The 19,052-nt window shown below is 39.2% G+C and overlaps 4 protein-coding genes and 1 pseudogene across 5 annotated transcripts; 2 read left to right on the top strand and 3 right to left on the bottom strand.

Annotated features, from left to right (window-relative positions):
- The first annotated feature begins 444 nt into the window (after window positions 1-444).
- On the top strand, window positions 445-2,535 carry LOC125193110 (transcription factor bHLH130-like). Its single transcript, XM_048090854.2, has 6 exons — window positions 445-1,044; window positions 1,270-1,610; window positions 1,697-1,870; window positions 1,958-2,023; window positions 2,110-2,178; window positions 2,266-2,535. Exons 1-6 carry the CDS (start codon window positions 627-629, stop codon window positions 2,323-2,325), a joined length of 1,128 nt encoding a protein of 375 aa, XP_047946811.2. The 5' UTR covers window positions 445-626; the 3' UTR covers window positions 2,326-2,535.
- Window positions 2,536-3,431: 896 nt separating this feature from the next.
- LOC125193113 (ras-related protein RGP1-like) lies at window positions 3,432-4,697 on the top strand. Its single transcript, XM_089070051.1, has 2 exons — window positions 3,432-3,818; window positions 4,150-4,697. The coding sequence occupies exons 1-2, from the start codon at window positions 3,548-3,550 to the stop codon at window positions 4,602-4,604; spliced, it is 726 nt and encodes a 241-aa protein (XP_088926177.1). The 5' UTR covers window positions 3,432-3,547; the 3' UTR covers window positions 4,605-4,697.
- Window positions 4,663-7,869, bottom strand: LOC125193112 (uncharacterized). The gene is made up of 7 exons (XM_048090855.2): window positions 7,556-7,869; window positions 6,256-6,429; window positions 6,092-6,184; window positions 5,940-6,008; window positions 5,542-5,748; window positions 5,081-5,206; window positions 4,663-4,983 (listed from the first exon to the last, which is right to left on the bottom strand). The coding sequence occupies exons 1-7, from the start codon at window positions 7,808-7,810 to the stop codon at window positions 4,825-4,827; spliced, it is 1,083 nt and encodes a 360-aa protein (XP_047946812.2). The 5' UTR covers window positions 7,811-7,869; the 3' UTR covers window positions 4,663-4,824.
- A 2,524-nt stretch (window positions 7,870-10,393) lies between these two features.
- LOC125196002 (chaperone protein dnaJ GFA2, mitochondrial-like) lies at window positions 10,394-16,537 on the bottom strand. 2 transcript variants are annotated; one of them, XM_089057636.1, is made up of 18 exons: window positions 16,256-16,537; window positions 16,100-16,193; window positions 15,938-16,012; window positions 15,315-15,397; window positions 15,123-15,206; window positions 14,986-15,024; window positions 14,253-14,360; window positions 13,627-13,671; window positions 13,429-13,516; window positions 13,235-13,299; window positions 13,090-13,164; window positions 12,350-12,422; window positions 11,782-11,873; window positions 11,617-11,688; window positions 11,310-11,366; window positions 11,119-11,167; window positions 10,905-10,971; window positions 10,394-10,726 (listed from the first exon to the last, which is right to left on the bottom strand). In XM_089057636.1, the coding sequence occupies exons 1-18, from the start codon at window positions 16,319-16,321 to the stop codon at window positions 10,630-10,632; spliced, it is 1,329 nt and encodes a 442-aa protein (XP_088913762.1). In that variant the 5' UTR covers window positions 16,322-16,537; the 3' UTR covers window positions 10,394-10,629. The 2 variants fall into 2 exon arrangements, with proteins under 2 accessions (XP_088913762.1, XP_047950293.2); XM_048094336.2 differs by having other exon boundaries at window positions 16,100-16,172; window positions 16,256-16,534.
- A 1,371-nt stretch (window positions 16,538-17,908) lies between these two features.
- Window positions 17,909-18,839, bottom strand: LOC125195326 (mitogen-activated protein kinase kinase kinase 20 pseudogene; annotated as a pseudogene).
- Between the last annotated feature and the right edge of the window lie 213 nt (window positions 18,840-19,052).

Genomic DNA, 19,052 nt, shown 5'->3' with positions numbered 1-19,052 from the left:
TCCCTTCGTCCTGCTTAAGATGACACGTTTTCCTTTTTAGTTTGTCCCAACCAAGATGACACATTTCCTTTTTTTTGGAAACTTTCTCTCTCCAATTAATACACTCAACCATTTTTTTCTCATCCCTATTAAAATATTCACATTTCTTTCTCTCTCTATTTTAATATTTTCATCCATCTTTTCTCTCTCCAATTAAAGACATTAATCAACTACTCCTAAAATCTCGTGCCGGCTAAAGAATGTGTCATCTTAGCCGGGACGGAGGGAGTAGAAGTTAGGTATGACATTATTTTGAGTGGTGTTTAGATATTAGCCCATAAAGAAAGGGCTATTTAGTAAATACACGACCGGGTGATGTCGGTAAACGATATCGATTTGTAATAAAAGATAAAAGCGAGGGCACTTCACAAATGTGGGGTCAATAAATATGAATGGAGTAACAATTTAATGATTTCTGCTCTGCCATTTCCAATTTTGCTATTTCTGTGATTCTATCATGTTTCAGATGGATACAAAAATAGCAAGAAAGCAAAAATTCCTGTAGATTTCCACAGACTTGTTTTCATTCACCTCACCCCCCTCAAAATCTACTCATCTCGGAGCTTCCATTAGTAGTAATTAGTATTATGTTTAGCTCAGAGGCGATCACGAGAGATATGAGCAGAAACAGCAGCTTTCTTCTCTCAAATCCGATGGGGTCCGATTTGTATGTGAATCAAGCTCAGCTTCAGCAGCAGCAGGGGCTAGCGCGGTACCGATCGGCGCCGAGCTCGTTCCTGGCGGCGCTATTGGATTCGACTGGTGAGAACAGCAGCAGCGGCGACGAATCGGAAGCTCTGCTGTCGGCGCTGATGGATGGACCGCGTGATCCGAACCAGAAGAGCGGGAATCAGATGCATTATCATCTGAAGCAGGAGGCCGAATCGGAGCCCCGGCCTGTCGTCGGATCTTATTCCGTTGGGATGGAGAATTTGGTTAATTCGAGGATCAATAATGGCCCCAATCTTGTGAGGCAGACCAGCTCTCCTGCTGGATTCTTCAATGGTAATTTTGCTGCTCATTTTCATGCTTGCTTCACTTTCTGCATACCTCTCTATTTAGTCTGATTTTTGGATCTGGGAAATGAGATAAGGATGAGATGTGGGAGTTGGAATGAGAAATTATTTTCACAAAAATGATTATTCTAGTATTATGTTTTTTTATTAATTTCACAGTTGGAGTACTATTTTGAAGAAATTATAGTATTTGGTTGAAACAAACTTTTTATAGGATATGGCATGATGGGAGAGGTGGAGAAGTACAGAGCTCAAAACCATTCAAAAGCTACTCCATCATCATCACCATCATCAGCTGCTGGCATGAGCAGTCATATTAATTTCTCATCCGCTTCATCCTCGAGGTTCATGCCTACCATACCTGAGAACGTTAACGAAAGCATTGGCATGCGTAGCCCTGAGAATGGCCAGTTGGGAAGTGCTAATGCCAGAGAGTTCGACGCCCTCTTCCCTCAGGACTCGTGGAATCATGACTCTCCTTTCAATAGCTTGAAAAGAAGTCGAGGTGGTGACACTGTGAAGATGTTTTCCAACTTCAATGGTTTGGAAAACCAGGTATATATGCGATCAAAATATCCTTTTAAGCTTACTATGTTAGTGATTGTGTTTGGCCCGTTGCTGATGTTGATCCGTTTGATCAGAATGGAGAACCAAGGAGAAGCCATGGCTTAGTTCACCATTTGAGCTTGCCTAATACTGCTTCTGAAATGGCCGAATTGGATAAGTTTATGCAAGTTCAGCCGGACACCACCACTCCTTGCCAGATTAGGGCGAAAAGAGGCTGCGCCACTCATCCAAGAAGTATAGCAGAGAGGGTAAAAACTCTTGTTCTCTTCCTTTGCCTCATTAGCTCAATCATGTAAACGCGATTCATAATCATATGATTTTCTAATTAATCTTAGGTGAGACGCACCAAAATTAGTGAAAAGATGAAGAAGTTGCAAGATCTTTTCCCAAATATGGACAAGGTAGTTTTCACTTTAATTTCTTGTCCAAATGTAGAAAGAAAACATCATGTTTCATGTTTTTGCTAAGGTGGATTGGTTTATGACAGCAAACAAGCACAGCTGATATGTTGGATTTGGCAGTTCAATACATTAAAGACCTTCAAGGTCAAGTAGAGGTAATTAAAGAGAAGAAGAGATCAGTCCCTTTCAGTAGTCAAGATTCACATGATCTTCCCCTCATTATTCTCTCCTTTCTTGTGCAGACACTCACGGAGACGAGGGCCAAGTGCGTTTGCTTGAAACAAACAACTCCCAAATCATAGCATAAGCTAGCTCTTCCACTTGCCTTCTAAGTCGAGGCTGTCGTGTATACGTGCTTGTTTTGGCCAGTAGGTGAAGGAGTGATTTCCATTGTCAATGTTTGGTAGCCTACAATGTGGATTTAATCTGTAGTGTATTGTGATAATGGTTGTATATGTAGGTTGATTTTATGAATAATTTGTGTATATATATTTAAGGGGCTTAGACTTTTAGAGAGTACGTGTTGGTTACGTGATTGTGTTCTAGTTGTTGGGGTTGATATAATATTGGGATATACAGTTCAGGTTTAGATGTTATGCAAGTTATTTAGGAAAACAGAATAATATGGAATTATTACAATGAGAAGTGGAGTGGGATATCATTATGTATAAAGAATGGGAAGATGATGGTATAGAATACGGAATTAGATTCAGTAATAATTGTGATCTTTTATGGAAAGTTCCTTGGAGATTCTTTATTCTTGTCTAATCTAATCCTGCTGCAATTGTAATTTCATATCAAAGAATTGATTATTGTTTTCTTTGGATTGAACTATTGGATAACAAATTAGCAAAATGCATTAGACTTAGTAAGATTATGATAAAATAATAATAGTAATGATGATGATAAAAATAATAATAATAATTTGCTTGACTTAAACAAGAATTATTTGAATAATTTTTGTATGATCTACCATGTCAATATAAAGAGTATATTGTATATGCAAATAAAATACGTACCATATATCTATATATAAGCATGATCCTCCCAAGTAGAGCTGGAATATTAAAATTTAGGACCAGCCGCAGTCCAAAGTATCAAAGACCCAATGAATTAGGATCAGCCCAACTTTAAAAATTAGCACAATTAAAAGTCAATTTTGCCATTTTGGAATATTTTTGTTATTAATACATTCATTATACTCGGTACCTAATTGTAATCAACCAGTATATTACTAATCATAATTATTTTAATAATATTTTGTACTCCATATGATATTTCTTTCATTTTTAATTAAAAGTCTCATTGTCAAACATGCAATTCAGTCAGTATTCAACTAATGTTTAAATGTATGCCCAAATCAAATGAAACTTTTATGCGACCAATTGTGTATCATACTAGTGCATATAGTACATCGAAAATTTCAATCAAGTACCCATATAGCAACTAGATTTTGAAAGTATTGAACAATAAACTGTACTACTAGTTTGAAATGAAAACAATAGGCATTAGAGGAGTCAATAAATGAGTGTTGTTGAAATAGTTATCGTAATTTCCATCATCTTCCTTTTGTGCATATTTTCTTTTGTAGCTAGCGATGTCAACAAAGTCGACTACGTCTTCAAAACCGTGTTGATCGGCGATTCTGCGGTTGGGAAATCGCAGCTGCTGGCGCGTTTTGCAAGGAACGAATTCAGTATGGACTCCAAGTCCACCATCGGAGTTGAGTTCCAGACGCGCACACTTGACATCGATCACAAAACTGTCAAGGCCCAGATTTGGGACACTGCTTTTATTTCTCTATTCATTTTTATATATTCTACTTTGTTTTCACACAGTTAATAACTAATGCAAATTATGCAATATAGTGTAACAACAGGTTATTTTAGGATTTTGATCTCCTAGCATCGAATTATCTAGCTAGAGGTGATTATTAGGTTGCTCTGCTCTACTTAACATACAGCTTGATTAGTTCTTGCTCTCTTCTATTAGCCCTAATGAACTGGAAGTTGTTTAGATTAGAACAAGGTTTATATGGTTTGTGCTTGTAATTCGTTTTGATGATAAGGAAGAGAGGAAAGTCAGTTTTACAGATTCCAGTTTACTGATTCTTTCACTTGCTCAATGAATCAGATATAGGGCAGTCACCAGTGCCTATTACAGAGGAGCTTTAGGGGCAATGCTCGTTTACGATATAACCAACCGTCAATCATTTGACCATATGGCTAGGTGGCTTGAGGAATTGCGGGGACATGCTGATAAGAATATAGTCATTATGCTCGTCGGCAACAAATCTGACCTGGAAACACATAGAGATGTAGCAACTGAAGATGCTAAAGAGTTCGCCGAGATGGAGAACCTATACTTTATGGAAACATCAGCACTTGAGGCAACAAATGTTGAACAAGCTTTCCTGACTGTCCTGACTGAGATTTATCGTGTCATCAGCAAGAAATCGCTCGTTGCTAACGAAGCAGAATCCGCAGGAAATGAAGCGCTACTTCAGGGTACCAAGATTGTCGTTCCTGGACAGGAACCTGTGCCTACTGCAACCAACTTTAGCTGTTGTAGAACATCATAGTCTAATCCTTCATCTTGGTAGTTTTCAAGTAACAAAGCTGTATGTAACATTATCTTCCTCGTAAATCATATAATAGGCCTTGTTTTATTGAAATTTGAAAGTTTCATTTCATTCATCGAAATCAAAAGATAATATTATCAATCCACCAATTGATTCAAGTAATCAACGACACAACACACACAGCTATTTGGAAATAAATCAACCAGTCTCCAGCCGCAAATTACGAAGCCTCTTCTTTACTTCCTTTGAGATTGATAACTGCGAGCTCCAGTTCTACAAACTCTCCAGCACACATAGGAGGGTATTTGGAGGCTAGCGGTGACTCCGCAAAATGGCCTAGCGGTTTCAAAATTGCATCCGACGCTATGTGCCCAAAAAGCTAGGCCATTAAAGAAAAAGACGCATTTTAGCAAGTCATTTCATTTCAAGGTCGTAGCAAAGCAGAAGAGCAGGAATGACACAGAGCATCAACTCACTGTTGAGGAAACTCTCCAAAGGCTGCGGTTTTTCTCTGAAGCTACTTCCATTGCTTCAATTGTGCGATCAGTCACGGCAACTTCATGCATGCCAGCTATGCATTCTCCAGCAGTTAACCATTCTATCTGCATACCAAAACTCCATTAGAATATTAGAGAAAAATAATAGTACTAGGAAAGATCCAAAGTTCACACCTCAAATTAATGCTCAGCTAATTGGGAGATACTATTAAACAGCAAAGTAAGAAACACATTAGGTTTAATAGTAATGCTTCTCAAGTTCATCCTCAACAGTAACAATATTAGTCCCATCAGCAACAGTGAATCAATATGGTTTTCGTAGCATGAGTTAATTGTGCTTATCTTTTAGCTAAACAAAACAAAAATGAAAAAGTTAACATTCCACAAACATGTAAACCATAGGTATTTATCTTCAGACATGCTAATACTTAGGAAATCACCTGCTTTCCGGTTTGAATGAGAAGACATCCCACAGGAACTTTAACTTCCATTTTTTGTCCATTTCTCAGCCATATATTTAGACCCGGGAACCTGCTCCTACCGTGAATAGTAAGAAAGTTGAGGTCATAATGATACCCTGCAAATACAGTGCCTATTTGGCCATGACGTTTTAGATTGCTTCCTGTTGGAGCAAGTAGGTGCGGTCCCTGGAAATGAAAAGCGGATATTTTTACATAAAGAATGTTTGAGGTAACGAAATTACACAAGTACAACAGATTTGCATCCTGACACAGCAAAGATCACATACCACACCCAACATTTGAGTAGATGTTCAGTGTGGTAGTCATGCATTTGTAATATATGAGATGAAAAAGTAGTAGGATTAAAAAGAGTTAACCAGATTCATAAGAGAAGTGAATGCATCTTTCTGCAGGCCAAATCCAACTGCTGCCATTTCAGCGACAACCTAACAAAGAATGTCATGACATGAAAGAGGTAAGTAATGTAGTACTAACCATGCAAAACAAGAACAGGGAATCTGACACATACCTCTATCGCAGACACCATCTTATAACCCCATGAATCCATGGTGTCCTTCCACGCAGGAAATCCTTCGGGTATGACAGGCTCAGAGTTAAGTTCCTGCCAAAAAAATATGTATAGGCATAAGAACCATACAAACAAGAGTCATAGAACACCATTAAGAGATTGACCTTAAAGCGGGTACTTGATGGCCGTGGACCAACCCTCCACATATACCGCCACTTAGGGTCAGGTCCAGCGGGTCTGGAAGGCTGAGATTCTGTTGGCATCGATTTTAGCTTCTCTTGCATTTCTAAATCCACTAAACTACGGGGTACTTCAACTCCTTCAGGTGTTACTCCAACCTGAGTAAACATAACATCAACATCGCAATTAGAATTGATTGATAGAGAGAAGCAAATAAGTAACCTTACAGGGAGTCACTCCAAACAAATATAATTCAAGATATAGCCATTATGAAGTTCATAAATATGAACTAAATAATCCCATCATTATCTAGATTGAACTCAAAATGGATTAGGGAGAGAAGAACATAAGAATAGAACACAAGCTCAATGAAAAACTTACTAACACGTTATGTGCAGGTAAGTCTATGACCAAAAAAAGTGTTCAAACAAAAATAAGACATGTATAAATACTAGCTGACAAATCCACAGATTTCTCTTGTTTTACAGTCCTTTCATACTTATACCGGAAGTAGCATGACAGCTGTTGTATGGTCAACAATGCTTCTACAAAATATAACATGTTTATGATATAGTATTAGGAAACATCTGTTATTTATAATTACATAATTACATTTTGCACAAATTGTAATTCTTATCACAGATGTATGCCTATGCCAACCTAATTAACTTTAGGAGAGAACTACTGACACTTTGCTACAACTTAGAAAAGTCTCCATTTTTTATTGGACGAGAACAAGTGATCATGCAAGTTTTGAGTAGCACCCAGCCAAACGAGAAAAAGAAAAAAGAACTTTCCGTAGGGGGTTAAGAAATGATATTTGAACAAATTAACAGATAGTAATCACTAAGGAACAAATAAACTTGTCCAAATATGCTTCTTTGATACAGAGGTATGTGGTTACTCTGTTAATTCTTGTGACTTACTCTAATACCACTCCAAGCAATCAAATTCACTATTTTTTCCACCCACAATACCAGCAGAGATCATCAAACCAAGCCATATTGATCATACATTTGGTTTATTTTATATTGAAGATGAGACAAAATTCCCAAAAGAAAGATGTTCGTTGAAGAAAACACAATTGATTATGGTAATGGAGCCGAGATGTAAAATGCATACATACCAATGCCATCAAACGCAAAAACACTTAACAAAACCTAATTGAGACACCAGAATCTACTTCAATCCAAAACCTATAAGTGTCTAATTCCAATTGTCAATACCCAATTCGAAATCAGTTGAAGTAAAAAACACACACTAGTGAATCAGGAAGTAAACGACCTGATAATGGAGGTGCGGACGCTCCTGGCGGCGCTTGAAATCATCGGGCATTTCGAAATACTTCTCCATCATGTCGAGAAAGCGATCGTTGTCTTCGGCGGAGCATCGCGGATCCTTAACAAGCAGAGCCCCCGTCTCTTTTAGGGTTCGGCTGACCTCCGAGCATAGACTCTTCAGATTCGAATTGGCCTCCGCGCCAGAAGAATTACTGGAGAATTCCAAGTAGGGCGCGAGATCGATCACCGGGATCTGCATAGCTGAGTTTTAGAGCTTGGGATTGGAACGGATTCCCAGTGATATTTCACGAAATGGCTTTGGCGGGAATATTATTTACGCATTTTATTAGCGGTTTTTGGAAATAATAAAAGCATCTCCAATGCTATTAGGTCAGCCATAATAAGCCAGCCGCAAAAAAAATAATTCAAAATATACTATATTTACGGAATTAAAATTACGATTAAATTATGAAATTAAATTTACGAGACATATACGGGAAAATTCATTAATTGCATTTAAAAAGGTACATAGATAAAAAAAAATTACATTTAAAAAGGTACATAATAAAGAAAAAAAACTATCGCCGTGCAGTCCTCAGTGCCCACAACTTTTCAATTATATCCTTTTGGAGTTGAATATGAGCATCCACTTGGCGCATGTCGGCAAATTCCTTGAGGCGGCCGGCTTCATCGAGAGGTACCCCACGTCGTACGCTAGGGGTGGCCGTTCCGTGGCTTGGACCGGCTTCATCGTCATTGGCCCAACTAGTCAGTTGTACGCCTTCGTCTTCGACGATCATGTTGTGCAGGATAATGCAGGCGTACATTATTTGGGATACGCATGTGACATCCCACAAACGCGTTGGACCCTTAATTGCTGCCCATCGAGACTGGAGCACACCAAATGCGCGCTCCACGTCCTTGCGCGCCGACTCCTGTCGTTCCGCAAAGTAGGCCTTCCTTTCATCACTTGCGTGCCTCATCGTCTTCACAAAGACAGGCCACCTAGGGTATATCCCATCCGCCAAGTAGTAGCCCATATCATGCCGGTTGCCGTTGGCCACAAACGAGACGGCTGGACCGACGCCCTGGCACTTCTCGTTGAAGAGGGGAGACGAGTTCAGAACGTTGGGGTCGTTGTTCGACCCGGCTACCCCAAAATACGCGTGCCAGATCCACAGCCGGTAATCAGCTACGGCCTCGAGAATCATCGTGGGATTCTTTGACTTGTAGCCGGTCGTGTAGGCCCCCTTCCAGACAGTCGGACAGTTCTTCCACTCCCAATGCATACAGTCTATGCTGCCTAACATCCCGGGGAACCCATGCTTCTCCCCGTGCATCTGCATCAAATTCTGACAATTTTCGGGAGTAGGGCTTCGAAGGTACTGCTCACCGAAAACGTTCATCACGCCCTCACAGAAATACTTCAGACATTCCAGGGCTGTCGACTCATCGATGTGGAGGTACTCATCCCACATGTCTGCCGCGCCTCCGTAGGCCAACTGCCTGATTGCCGCCGTGCACTTTTGAATAGGGGTGTGGTCGGGTCTGTCAACCGCATCGTGCCTGAAGCGGAAACACAGATATCGACGCTCTAATGCGCCAACGATACGCATAAACAATTCCCTGCGCATTCTAAAACGCCGCCGGAACATGTGTGCAGGAAACCGCGGGTTCTCCGAGAAGTAGTCGTCGTACAGCCGCTGATGTGCAGCGGCGTGATCCCGATCAATCACTGCTCGGCGGTGGATAACCCGTGGAGGGCGAGGTATCGCCTGCTGTTCCACCCTACGCATGTACCGCTCCATCTCGCGGTTCATGTAGGCATTCATAGCCTCATTCATCCTCCGTTCGTACTCCTCAGCATCCCCACCACTACCACCACTGCTACCACCCGCGTTACTCATCGCTCGATGATGCTCTTGTATAGAAAGTTAGAGAGAGAGAAAACTCGTTAAAACAAGCGGTGCAAATGAAAATGAAACTAAAATCGCGTTTATATAGGTTTTAAAAAAAAATTAAAAATCATCGCTGGCCGATCGGGCCACCACAATGGAGGCCAGCGCATCGGCCAGCCACACGCAATCGGCTAGCCTGCTCCAATGGTTCGGCTAGCCGGTCGCTAGCCTACCATTGGAGATGCTCTAAGTGCATCTCTGGTGGCGCCCTTCCCACTAGGACTCCACTAGGACTTCCCACAAAAACCTCCTGCCACGTCACTAGAACTTTCCACTAGGACTTCCCGCAATAAAATAAAATCACAATTATTCAATTTATATGTTTCAAATTTACGAAATTTAACGAGTCGTATATATAGAGCCGTATTTATAGAGTTTTTTTTTTAAAAAAAATTAATTTAAATTTTAACTCGGATGCCCGACCCCGTCCACAATGGCGGACGTCAGGTAGGACGTCGCGAGGATATCCGAGGACATCCGACGGGCTAATGGGACGGGCGTGTCCGACCTTTTGCTCCACAATGGCGGACGTCGGATAGTACTTCCGCGACGTCCGCCATTGGAGATGCTCTAAAATTAATCTTATTTATGTTATTCTTATTCTCTAGCATTCTCTCTCACGTCACAAATGAAAATTTTAATTTTGCTTGGTTAAACCATTAAAATCATAATTATGCAACATTGAAATCTTTACAATAAAAACATTATGTTACTGTATATCAATATCTACACACTATTTTCTCAAAACTAGAGCTCATAATTCCTTTATTGCAAAACGACAATTTTTCAACGCTTCACACATAAAATCGGTACTTAGAAACTTGTGGGCATATTTTGTTTTTTATTGTATTTTAAATGACTAAAGAGTCTAAAACCAAGGCTCATACTGTTAAATCATTTTGCTACAAAGCCTGAGGTCGATGAATCTGAATTTGAATATGGTTTATGTACAGTCTGCCTCTAAGAAATCCAAATCTACCATTTATGGGACTATAATAAATATGGTCACTACAAATACACCCAAAATTGCTAGGCCAAAAAGTATCTTCCGCCAAGAAATAAAGTTCAATCACTCTCTCCTCCTGCCTATCTAGATTTCACTGACAGAGCGATATGTGATTCAGCCCGATGCTCCTGCAGCCGCACCTTTATCGTCTTCTCTTTGTTCTTCTTTAGCGAACTCTTCAATCAATTGGCGCTGCCTCTGTGTCAGGTTTCTGGTACAAGGTGGCATGAGAAGTAAATCAAGGGGAAAAGGTACACTCGAGACGAGGCAATATAACAACAATGAGTATCACTATCATCAGTTAGTTATTAGTCTGTTAAGCAGGATATAGGCAGACAAACTTTTTGAAGGAAAGTTTTAACTAAAGAAGAAGAAACATAGTTTCTTACGTTGGAATGTTAACGTTGAAGTGCACATATTGATCACCAAACGAAAAAGAATTTCGGACTTTAATTCCTGCACAAAGACATCAGCAAAACATTAGTTTCCTAGAAAACAAAATAAGTTGAATATCCCTTAGTTCAAGAAATGAATTCAACATTCATTATATAGAACTAAACATCGAAGAGAAAAGGAAACTGTGAATATCCAGGTAAACTCTACCCTTTTTCCTCAGCACCACCTTCTGCCCAGGTTGAGTGCCGGGGCGAACCTACACATAAGAAATGATAGGTGAATATCAGATAAGACTACAGTTAAGGGTTGAGAGTACGCTACAGCAAGCACACACTACGTAATCGTGATTGCATTATCTTCTAAACAAAAAATTAACTGATAAGCTATATCTAACAAACCTTAACAACAACATCCCCGGACAGTGTAGGAACCTGGATCGTTCCTCCCAAAATTGCCTGTAAAAGAGCACAAGATGTGATCAACTTGGCCAGAGTGATAAATCAGGCTCAAAAAGAAGACATGGAAAGCATGAGCTTCTTATTCTTGAGATTAATATTTTTGTATATCACTGGATTATTAATCAATGCACAGCTTACATTGAAGAAGTCAAAGTAGGATGAAGGTCAATTTATGAACTCATTGTGATCTAAAGTTATCAAATCCAAAGGTGGAACTTGAACCTCCAACTTACTAGACATGTAATACCTGAGTGATGCTCAAAACCGTATCAACATGGATATCAGCCCCTTCTCTTCGGAACACCGGGTCTTCTTTGACCTTGTAAATAATACAGCATGGTTAACAAGTATGTCAATGTCAACCCATAAAAGAAATTGCAACATCAGCTACTGAGCAAGTAAATCAAGCCACCTTAAGTACAATAAAAAGATCACCCGGTTGATTTCCATCAGGATCCGATCCACCACTTCTGGGGACTTTAATGGTTTCATTATTGTCCACTCCTGTAGATACAGAACCATGCAGAAACATGTCATTTTGTAACTACATTCATCATCATAGTGAGTATCATATAGCCAAAATTCATTAACTAGAGAACAATTAAATTGCTTCCAAGGCCCTAATTCAGAAATTAGACAATAATATATTAAACATGAAGGAAGCTTCAAGCTTCTAACAAAAAATTGATAAAATAAAGCATATGTCTGATATCAAATATTTGTTGAAGTATAGCTATGTGGTTGCTAATGTAGCAAGACTGCAATGTCTCCCAACCAATGGCAGTTCAATAGACTAAGATAGTTTACAAGGGAAAAGCAATAAATAAGTATCCATCCTAATCTGCAGTAATTACTTAGAAACCACAATTTATGCACATCAAAATATCCAATTGGAAGTCCTTTCAAAACAGAACTCAAAGTAAGAACAGTAAGATTAATAAACATGTTGGAGTATTGACTATGAGTTTCTCTGAGCTCACCTGCCATGATATTCACCTTCACTGTCTTTGGCCCTTTTACTACTCGCTTACCCCTGCAGGACTTGCAGAAGTCCTGTTCCAGATACGACAAAAAGTAAGACTATAATAACCAACCACCATAATTTCAATTTGAGTAGAGTACAGTAGCATTTAATTATTCCAGTCCAAATAGGAGTATTATTTTAGTTAACAGCAATACTTCTTCCAGAAACTATTTCGACCCTCAGATTTATTGGTCTTGTGATAGTTGAAAGTACAGTCTCTAAAACTTGTCATAATGATGTCTGATGCAGGTTTGTGGTAAGAACACAACAAACTTATGTATCTATTATTTCATTCACAGATAACTGATGTATCATATGAGTTCAGCCATTGAAACTTTTTGCATATACAATAAAGTTTGAGCTCAAATCAGTAATACAAAATCCTGATGCACCTTTTCAGCTTTTATACACTATCACTTCTACATGAACAAAACAAGAGACGCATTATAGTCAGAGTGATTTTGTGAAGAAAAAGAATTCAGGAGGAAACAATGGCATGCAACATTATCCAATGGAAAAATTCCAGCAATCACAAACCCTATCCAGTGAATGTTATTTTTCACAGCATAAGTGAATGCAGTCACATTCAATGAATAACTTCAGAGGGCATAGTAAAGTGTGCACCCAAAGGCCCAAAGCAACAAAATCCGACTATCTACTATACAGTAACTCATTTTGGAAATGTAAATATCATACCGAAACAATTTTTCCAGCTCCCCCACAATTTGGACAGGTAGCTTGGAGTGTGAAAGGACCATTTTGTGAGATGATCTGTGAAAGATAACCATGATGTTAAAGTGAAGTTTCCAACTACAAGAAGTAATTCTATATAGGTACTCACCATGCCAGAACCTCTACAGCGTTTACAAGTTTCAGGTCTTGTTCCAGGAGGAACACCAGCTCCGCCTAAAATGGAAAATTATGTGATTCTGAGTAATGAACTTGGGAAGAATGGTATGTGGCAATTTTTTTTCTTTTGAAGAAAGAATAGCATGTGCACTTTGATTATATATAAGGGGAAAAATGTGACCATACCACAAGTTTCACAAGTTAAATCAGTCATGATTGACAGTGTCTTGGTGCATCCTTGGACAGCTTCCATAAAGGATAGTTCAACAGCGACCTAAAGTTAATACTGAAATTAGTTAGACTACATTCGTATCCCTCACCCTCGCAAGAAAGGAAAAAAGATACAAGCTGCATGATGCTATTGTTTGATAAACTGATAATTACCTTAACATCTTCTCCACCCATGTCCCTATTGAATATGTTGAAAATCTGATCTCCGAGAATAACCAAACACAAAATCGCACATTAATTATCGAACATATGTAGAAGCTAAAGAATATTGCAAAAAGGCTGTTTCACAAAATATAAACATGTGCAGTGCAGGCTGACAACAAGTCAGTGTTTTGCTATCAGTAAAAGGTTACCACAAATAAAAATGAGAACCAAAGTAATGTAACCTTCACAACAAGAAAACTAAAATCTATAAAAACAGTTAGTTTAGGTTGTTATGATTAGTCCTTCAAAAGCACTAAATGTAGAAGGAACAGTTTGACATGGAATAGGTGAACTCATCTTTGTTTCTTTATTCCCCACCGTACCAATCATCATTGTGGGAAAAAAAAGCTGCATTATAATCAGTAAGCACCCATTGCATAATCTATCCTAAGTTCTCGGGAAACTAAGTGTTCTTATTTCACTTCAACAATATCCAATCTTATTGTACTATCTGTGCCAATAGGTGAACGTGATTCAGAAGTACTAGTAGTTTAGGTAGGTAAAACCCCAAAAAAAGGAGAAGGTATACGTGGAATGGAACATAGGAAACCAGGCATTATGAAAAAGAGGCTTACATCAGCATTTCTGAATATGTCCTGGAAAGGATTAAAGCCCCCACCACCTCCAAATGGATCAAACCCACCTTCACCTGTACCAGCACGTTCAAATGCTTCATGCCCTACCTGTTACAAAAAATGAAGATTAGCCAACTGAATGGTTAAGACCCAAAAACCAAATTGTGAATGTGATGCATTATTCAAAGAATATCTATAAGAAAATGACAAGAGAGCTTCAAAAGTTGCAAAAGATACAGCAATTATATCTGTTAGCAGAATTGAGGAACTAAAGATTTGAATTTGTATGCATGAAAGTCTACTGTTTCTGAGATGAAAGTAAGACACTACAAACAAAATGACAAAACATAATTCCAGAACTTATAGACTTATATGCTGGGGGATTTGAGGTAAGTATAGCTGAAATCCATGGAAACATCAATATTCCATCAAATCCCATGCTTTCTTAGTGTATTATTGCTAAGTCCCTTTATCTGACTCATATATGCACAAGCATATGCAAGATTATGTGGGAGGTGAGTGATCATCGGTAATTCCTAACATATGCTGGGGGATTTGAGGTTAAAAATTTCCAGAACTTATAGACTTATATGCTGGGGGATTTGAGGTTGAAAGTCCCTTTATCTGACTCATATATGCACAAGCATATGCAAGATTATGTGGGAGGTGAGTGATCATCGGTAATTCCTAACATCTCCTTAAACCAATTAATTACAGATAAAATATTTCAAACCTGATCATACTGTTGGCGCTTTTCATCATCCTTTAAAACCTGCAGAAAGATAGGGAAATAAAATAAGATGAACGCAATAAAGACAGAAGATAGTTGGGAAATAATTCTTGTAAACCTGAAGGTCCAGGAAAATATACCTCGTATGCTTTCTGGACTTCTTGAAATTTCTTTTCAGCTTCCGGGTCATTTTTATTAGTGTCAGGATGCAACTTCTTTGCAAGCTGTTGCAGACACATCATACGAAACATTGAACAAAACCCTTTCAACACACTAAGGATAAGGATTGCAGTTTCCTTCCAGGATCAGAAGAAAAGAAGAGAGAATCATACCCCATAATAAGCTTTTTTGATTTCGGATGCTGATGCACTTTTATTAACACCAAGGACATCATAGAAATCTCTTGACAAATGTGCTAGAAAGGTGGAGAGGGAAAATAGATAAGGAGGAAAGAAAACAAGAACCAGTTAGCTACACACTTGTAAAGCAGATTGGATCATAAATGGAAGTTAATGAAATAAGAAACGTCACAAACAACTAGTTGTGTTCCAAGTAAGTGAGCAAAAGAAAACAGAAACACAAAACCTTGTTCCTCAATCTGTCCTATGTTTTACTAATAGCAATAGTTGACCAATTAAACACATTAGCCAAATTCAGTCCGAAATAAACACTTCTCATTATAAGGGGAGAAAGGTCATCAGCTTAAGATAATGATGCACTAAAATTAAGTGAAAATTTCCTTTTTTTTCAAAATTCTGATTATATTGAGTTTGTGTTCTAATGATTCATCCTCGAAGTCATTCAGCTGAGATAATAATCATAGCTCCTGTAAAGAAATTGATACAATGCATGATAAATATGTTAATTATCCAAATGTTAACCTTCTTCCAATTTATTTTTTTTAAAAAGCAACTTTCATACCCCCACAAAAAGAAATCAATGAGTAAGTGGTTACCAGTTCCATGGATTGACCGTGTGGCGCCTATATTATCACTCCAAAAGCCTGGCTTTAACACATACCTGCCATTGCCTGGCGTATCCCACCAAAGACAAAAATTAAATGAGAGAAATCATAAAGTAAGCAATTCCAATCTACAATCCAGAGTTTTCGAAGTACCATATCCATTATTTAAATAGAAAAGGCCCCTGGATTGACTGCAGGGTGCAGCGCCGACGCCCCTGCATCCTCCCTTCAATAGGGAATCGCAAAGCTACAATCAATTAAAAGATATCTGCGATAATTACACAAGAAAGAGAGAGTATAAAAGCGTACAATTGAATAAGTATTGTGGCGCAGAAGGGATGTAAGAGAGCGGCGGAGGCCATGGCACCGGACCATCGTTAGGCCGTGTAAATGTAGCGAAAGCAGAGGCAATAACGATTGGAGCAAAACCCTAATAAAGTTTGGAGGTGAATCAACTGAGTGGAGGAGAAGGTGTGAGAGAGACGAGAAAATTAGCAGCTGAGTTCTTGGAATCTTCGAGTCGTGACGGTTAAATTGAACACCAAATTAAACTAGGTTTTTCTTTTTTTTTTTAGAATTTTTCTTTCTGACATTACTTCTACTCCTTTCATAAAAGTAAACTCCAAATTAATAGCACACCTTTTCATTACCAAAAAAAATAAGAGCTGAACAAAATCATGTAGTACTATTATTTTGGTTAGACTAGGCTCCAGCCAAAGAAAGAAAGATAAAAGTTGTATGGTGTTAATTGTTTCATAAACTGATAATTTCCTTAACATCTTCCCCACCCATGTCCCTATTGAATATGTTGAAAATCTGATCTCCAATGGAAAAACAAACACAATCAATCCTCAAACATAAGTAGAAGCTAATAAAAGAGTAGCGCACGAAGGCTACTTCACAAAATATAAACATGTGCAGTGCATGTAGGCTAACAACAAGTCAAGGTTTTGTTAGCAGTACTGTAAAACTAGCTCCTTATATACAAATACAGTAGTACTCCTACATAAGAACCAAGTAAAATAACCTTGAGTAAAATTTATAAAAACAGTTAGCTTAGGTTATCATGAGAAGAGGCAACTCCATAAAAGTCACCTATCGGTTAATAACTGCGCTAAGGTAGGTAGTTTCCTTCCGGGAGCAGAAGAAAGGAGCATAGAATCATACCCCGTGACCCGTGTATACCTTGTTCTCAACATCTAGTCCAGCCTCAGACCACTCAATTCAATAATGGCCGGTCCTATGGTGCTTATTATCATCTAATCCACACATCAAAACGTCAAAATAACTAGTGTTTCTTCTTTGCTTCCCAATTATAGCTAGGCTTATGTAGCAATCTTGACACCTAGTACCTTGAGGCTGATGTGGACTTAACCATGTCAATTCTTGGTGAATTACTACAAATCGTGCAAGCAAAATAACTTTCATATACAAATCGTGACACCAAATTGCATTACAAAAACATGTGACACATGATCATATTCAATATGCAGTTAGATTAATAATTTTGTACGATCGTGGTACGGTTGATGATGTGTAATGCACATGGTCGTGTATGAGCTAAGCGATGGCCAATGGCTACCAACTTGATATTAATAACTTCAGCAATTTTACACGACACATGCTAATTAAGAATTAGTACCAACGAGTTTTCAATATACTAATAACAAATATCGAAGCTTCTTCACCGTTTCTCCTCAACAAAAATTAATGAAATTCATCAAGCTCGATCTATTGATATTGATTGAGTCTTTGAGTTTGAGAAATTAAGGAATTACTCCCGATGTATATCTAATATCTGTATACATAATTAATGTATTGGCATATAACATATCTAACCTAACTTTCCAATAACGTCGGCCGGAAACACAATAGAGTGCACACATATATATACCACAATTAATCGGATGTACGTAGGAGCAATAGTAACAAAAATAGAATTTCATTGATTATAATGGAAAATCCGGTTCACAAATATTAGAACCATCCCTGCCACATAACTAACTAAGTACAAACGATAAAAAAATCATCAATGGACATGGATTTTTGGGACGTGGAAACACTGCGGCAAAAGCGAGTGCAGCTTTGACGACAAATGGAGGTGGCGGTTGGCCATCTTCAAAAAAGGATGACGGAGCAGACTTTCCGCTCTACACCTTGCCGCCGGATTCTTCACAAAGCACTTCCTCAGAAAATCCTTCGCCTCTTCCGAAAAAACGTTCGGAATCTCGGGAATCTCATCGCTGCCACCGATCATCATCAACACATCCGTTGTCGTCGCGTCTTTCCTGATCTCCCACGGCGCTTTTCCGGTGAGCATGTTCAGCACGGTGCACCCCAGCGCCCACACATCCACGGCCGCAGAGTAGTCCAGCCTTGATATCGACTCGGGGGCCGCGTAGAGCACCGTCCCCCTAAACCCTTGAACAGCCTCTCCTATTTTCTTGCAGCTTCCGAAATCGGCGAGTTTTGTATGTTCGCCCACAAGGAGCACGTTGTGCGGCTTCACATCGCAGTGCACGTAGCCGAGTTTGTGGATGTGGACGAGGGCGGTGGTGATGGATTTGGCATGGTGGCTGACGATGTCCTCCGGTAGGCCTTTGCCAGAGTGGATTTTGTCGGCGAGGGAGCCGCCGGGGGCGTATTCGAGGACGATGTTGTATAGGTTGCGGCCGTTTTCGGTGGTGATTTGGTCGCCGAAGCAGCGGAGGATGCAGGGGCACGATTTGAATTTGTGGAGCAGGTCCTTCTCCATGGACAGAGATTTGGAGCGCGTGATATCAGCAGATTTGACGGCCACAACGGGCGGAAGATGATTGTGGCCGCTGGTTGTGGCCATAGACACAAAGCCAAACCCTCCAGATCCTAGGGTTTTGACTCTCTTCCAATGCATCTTCGCCGCTCTCTCTATTGTAGGAGTATTGAATTTTGGATTAAGGGATCCTCAAGCATCCCACAACGGCTATATATACATGCATAGATCCGCTACAGATTAGGATTAACAGATATCTTAGATTTACATTAGGAAAGATTAGCACATATTTTAGATTTACATAGGAAAGATTAACAGATATCGTAGATTTACATTAGGAAAGGAAAGATTAAC

This window comes from Salvia hispanica, chromosome 4 (assembly GCF_029641045.1).
Source record: "Salvia hispanica isolate PSC_SH4W2 chromosome 4, Shi_PSC_v1, whole genome shotgun sequence".
Taxonomy (NCBI): Eukaryota; Viridiplantae; Streptophyta; class Magnoliopsida; order Lamiales; family Lamiaceae; genus Salvia; species Salvia hispanica.
This window is presented reverse-complemented; position numbering and strand designations above follow the sequence as displayed.

Coding starts and splice junctions, on each gene's coding strand:
- LOC125193113 (XM_089070051.1), top strand. CDS start 3,548: ATGAGTGTTGTTGAAATAGTTATCGTAATTTCCATCATCTTCCTTTTG. Junction 3,819..4,149: donor GATTTGGGACACTGCTTTTA/TTTCTCTATTCA, acceptor CACTTGCTCAAT/GAATCAGATATAGGGCAGTC.
- LOC125193112 (XM_048090855.2), bottom strand. CDS start 7,810: ATGCAGATCCCGGTGATCGATCTCGCGCCCTACTTGGAATTCTCCAGT. Junction 6,430..7,555: donor GTCCGCACCTCCATTATCAG/GTCGTTTACTTC, acceptor ATGTTTACTCAG/GTTGGAGTAACACCTGAAGG. Junction 5,207..5,541: donor TCATTCAAACCGGAAAGCAG/GTGATTTCCTAA, acceptor TTTGGTATGCAG/ATAGAATGGTTAACTGCTGG.
- LOC125196002 (XM_089057636.1), bottom strand. CDS start 16,321: ATGGTCCGGTGCCATGGCCTCCGCCGCTCTCTTACATCCCTTCTGCGC. Junction 15,025..15,122: donor AAGTCCAGAAAGCATACGAG/GTATATTTTCCT, acceptor ATCTTTCTGCAG/GTTTTAAAGGATGATGAAAA. Junction 10,727..10,904: donor TTCAACGTTAACATTCCAAC/GTAAGAAACTAT, acceptor ACCTTGTACCAG/AAACCTGACACAGAGGCAGC.
- LOC125193110 (XM_048090854.2), top strand. CDS start 627: ATGTTTAGCTCAGAGGCGATCACGAGAGATATGAGCAGAAACAGCAGC. Junction 1,045..1,269: donor TCCTGCTGGATTCTTCAATG/GTAATTTTGCTG, acceptor AACTTTTTATAG/GATATGGCATGATGGGAGAG. Junction 1,871..1,957: donor CAAGAAGTATAGCAGAGAGG/GTAAAAACTCTT, acceptor AATTAATCTTAG/GTGAGACGCACCAAAATTAG.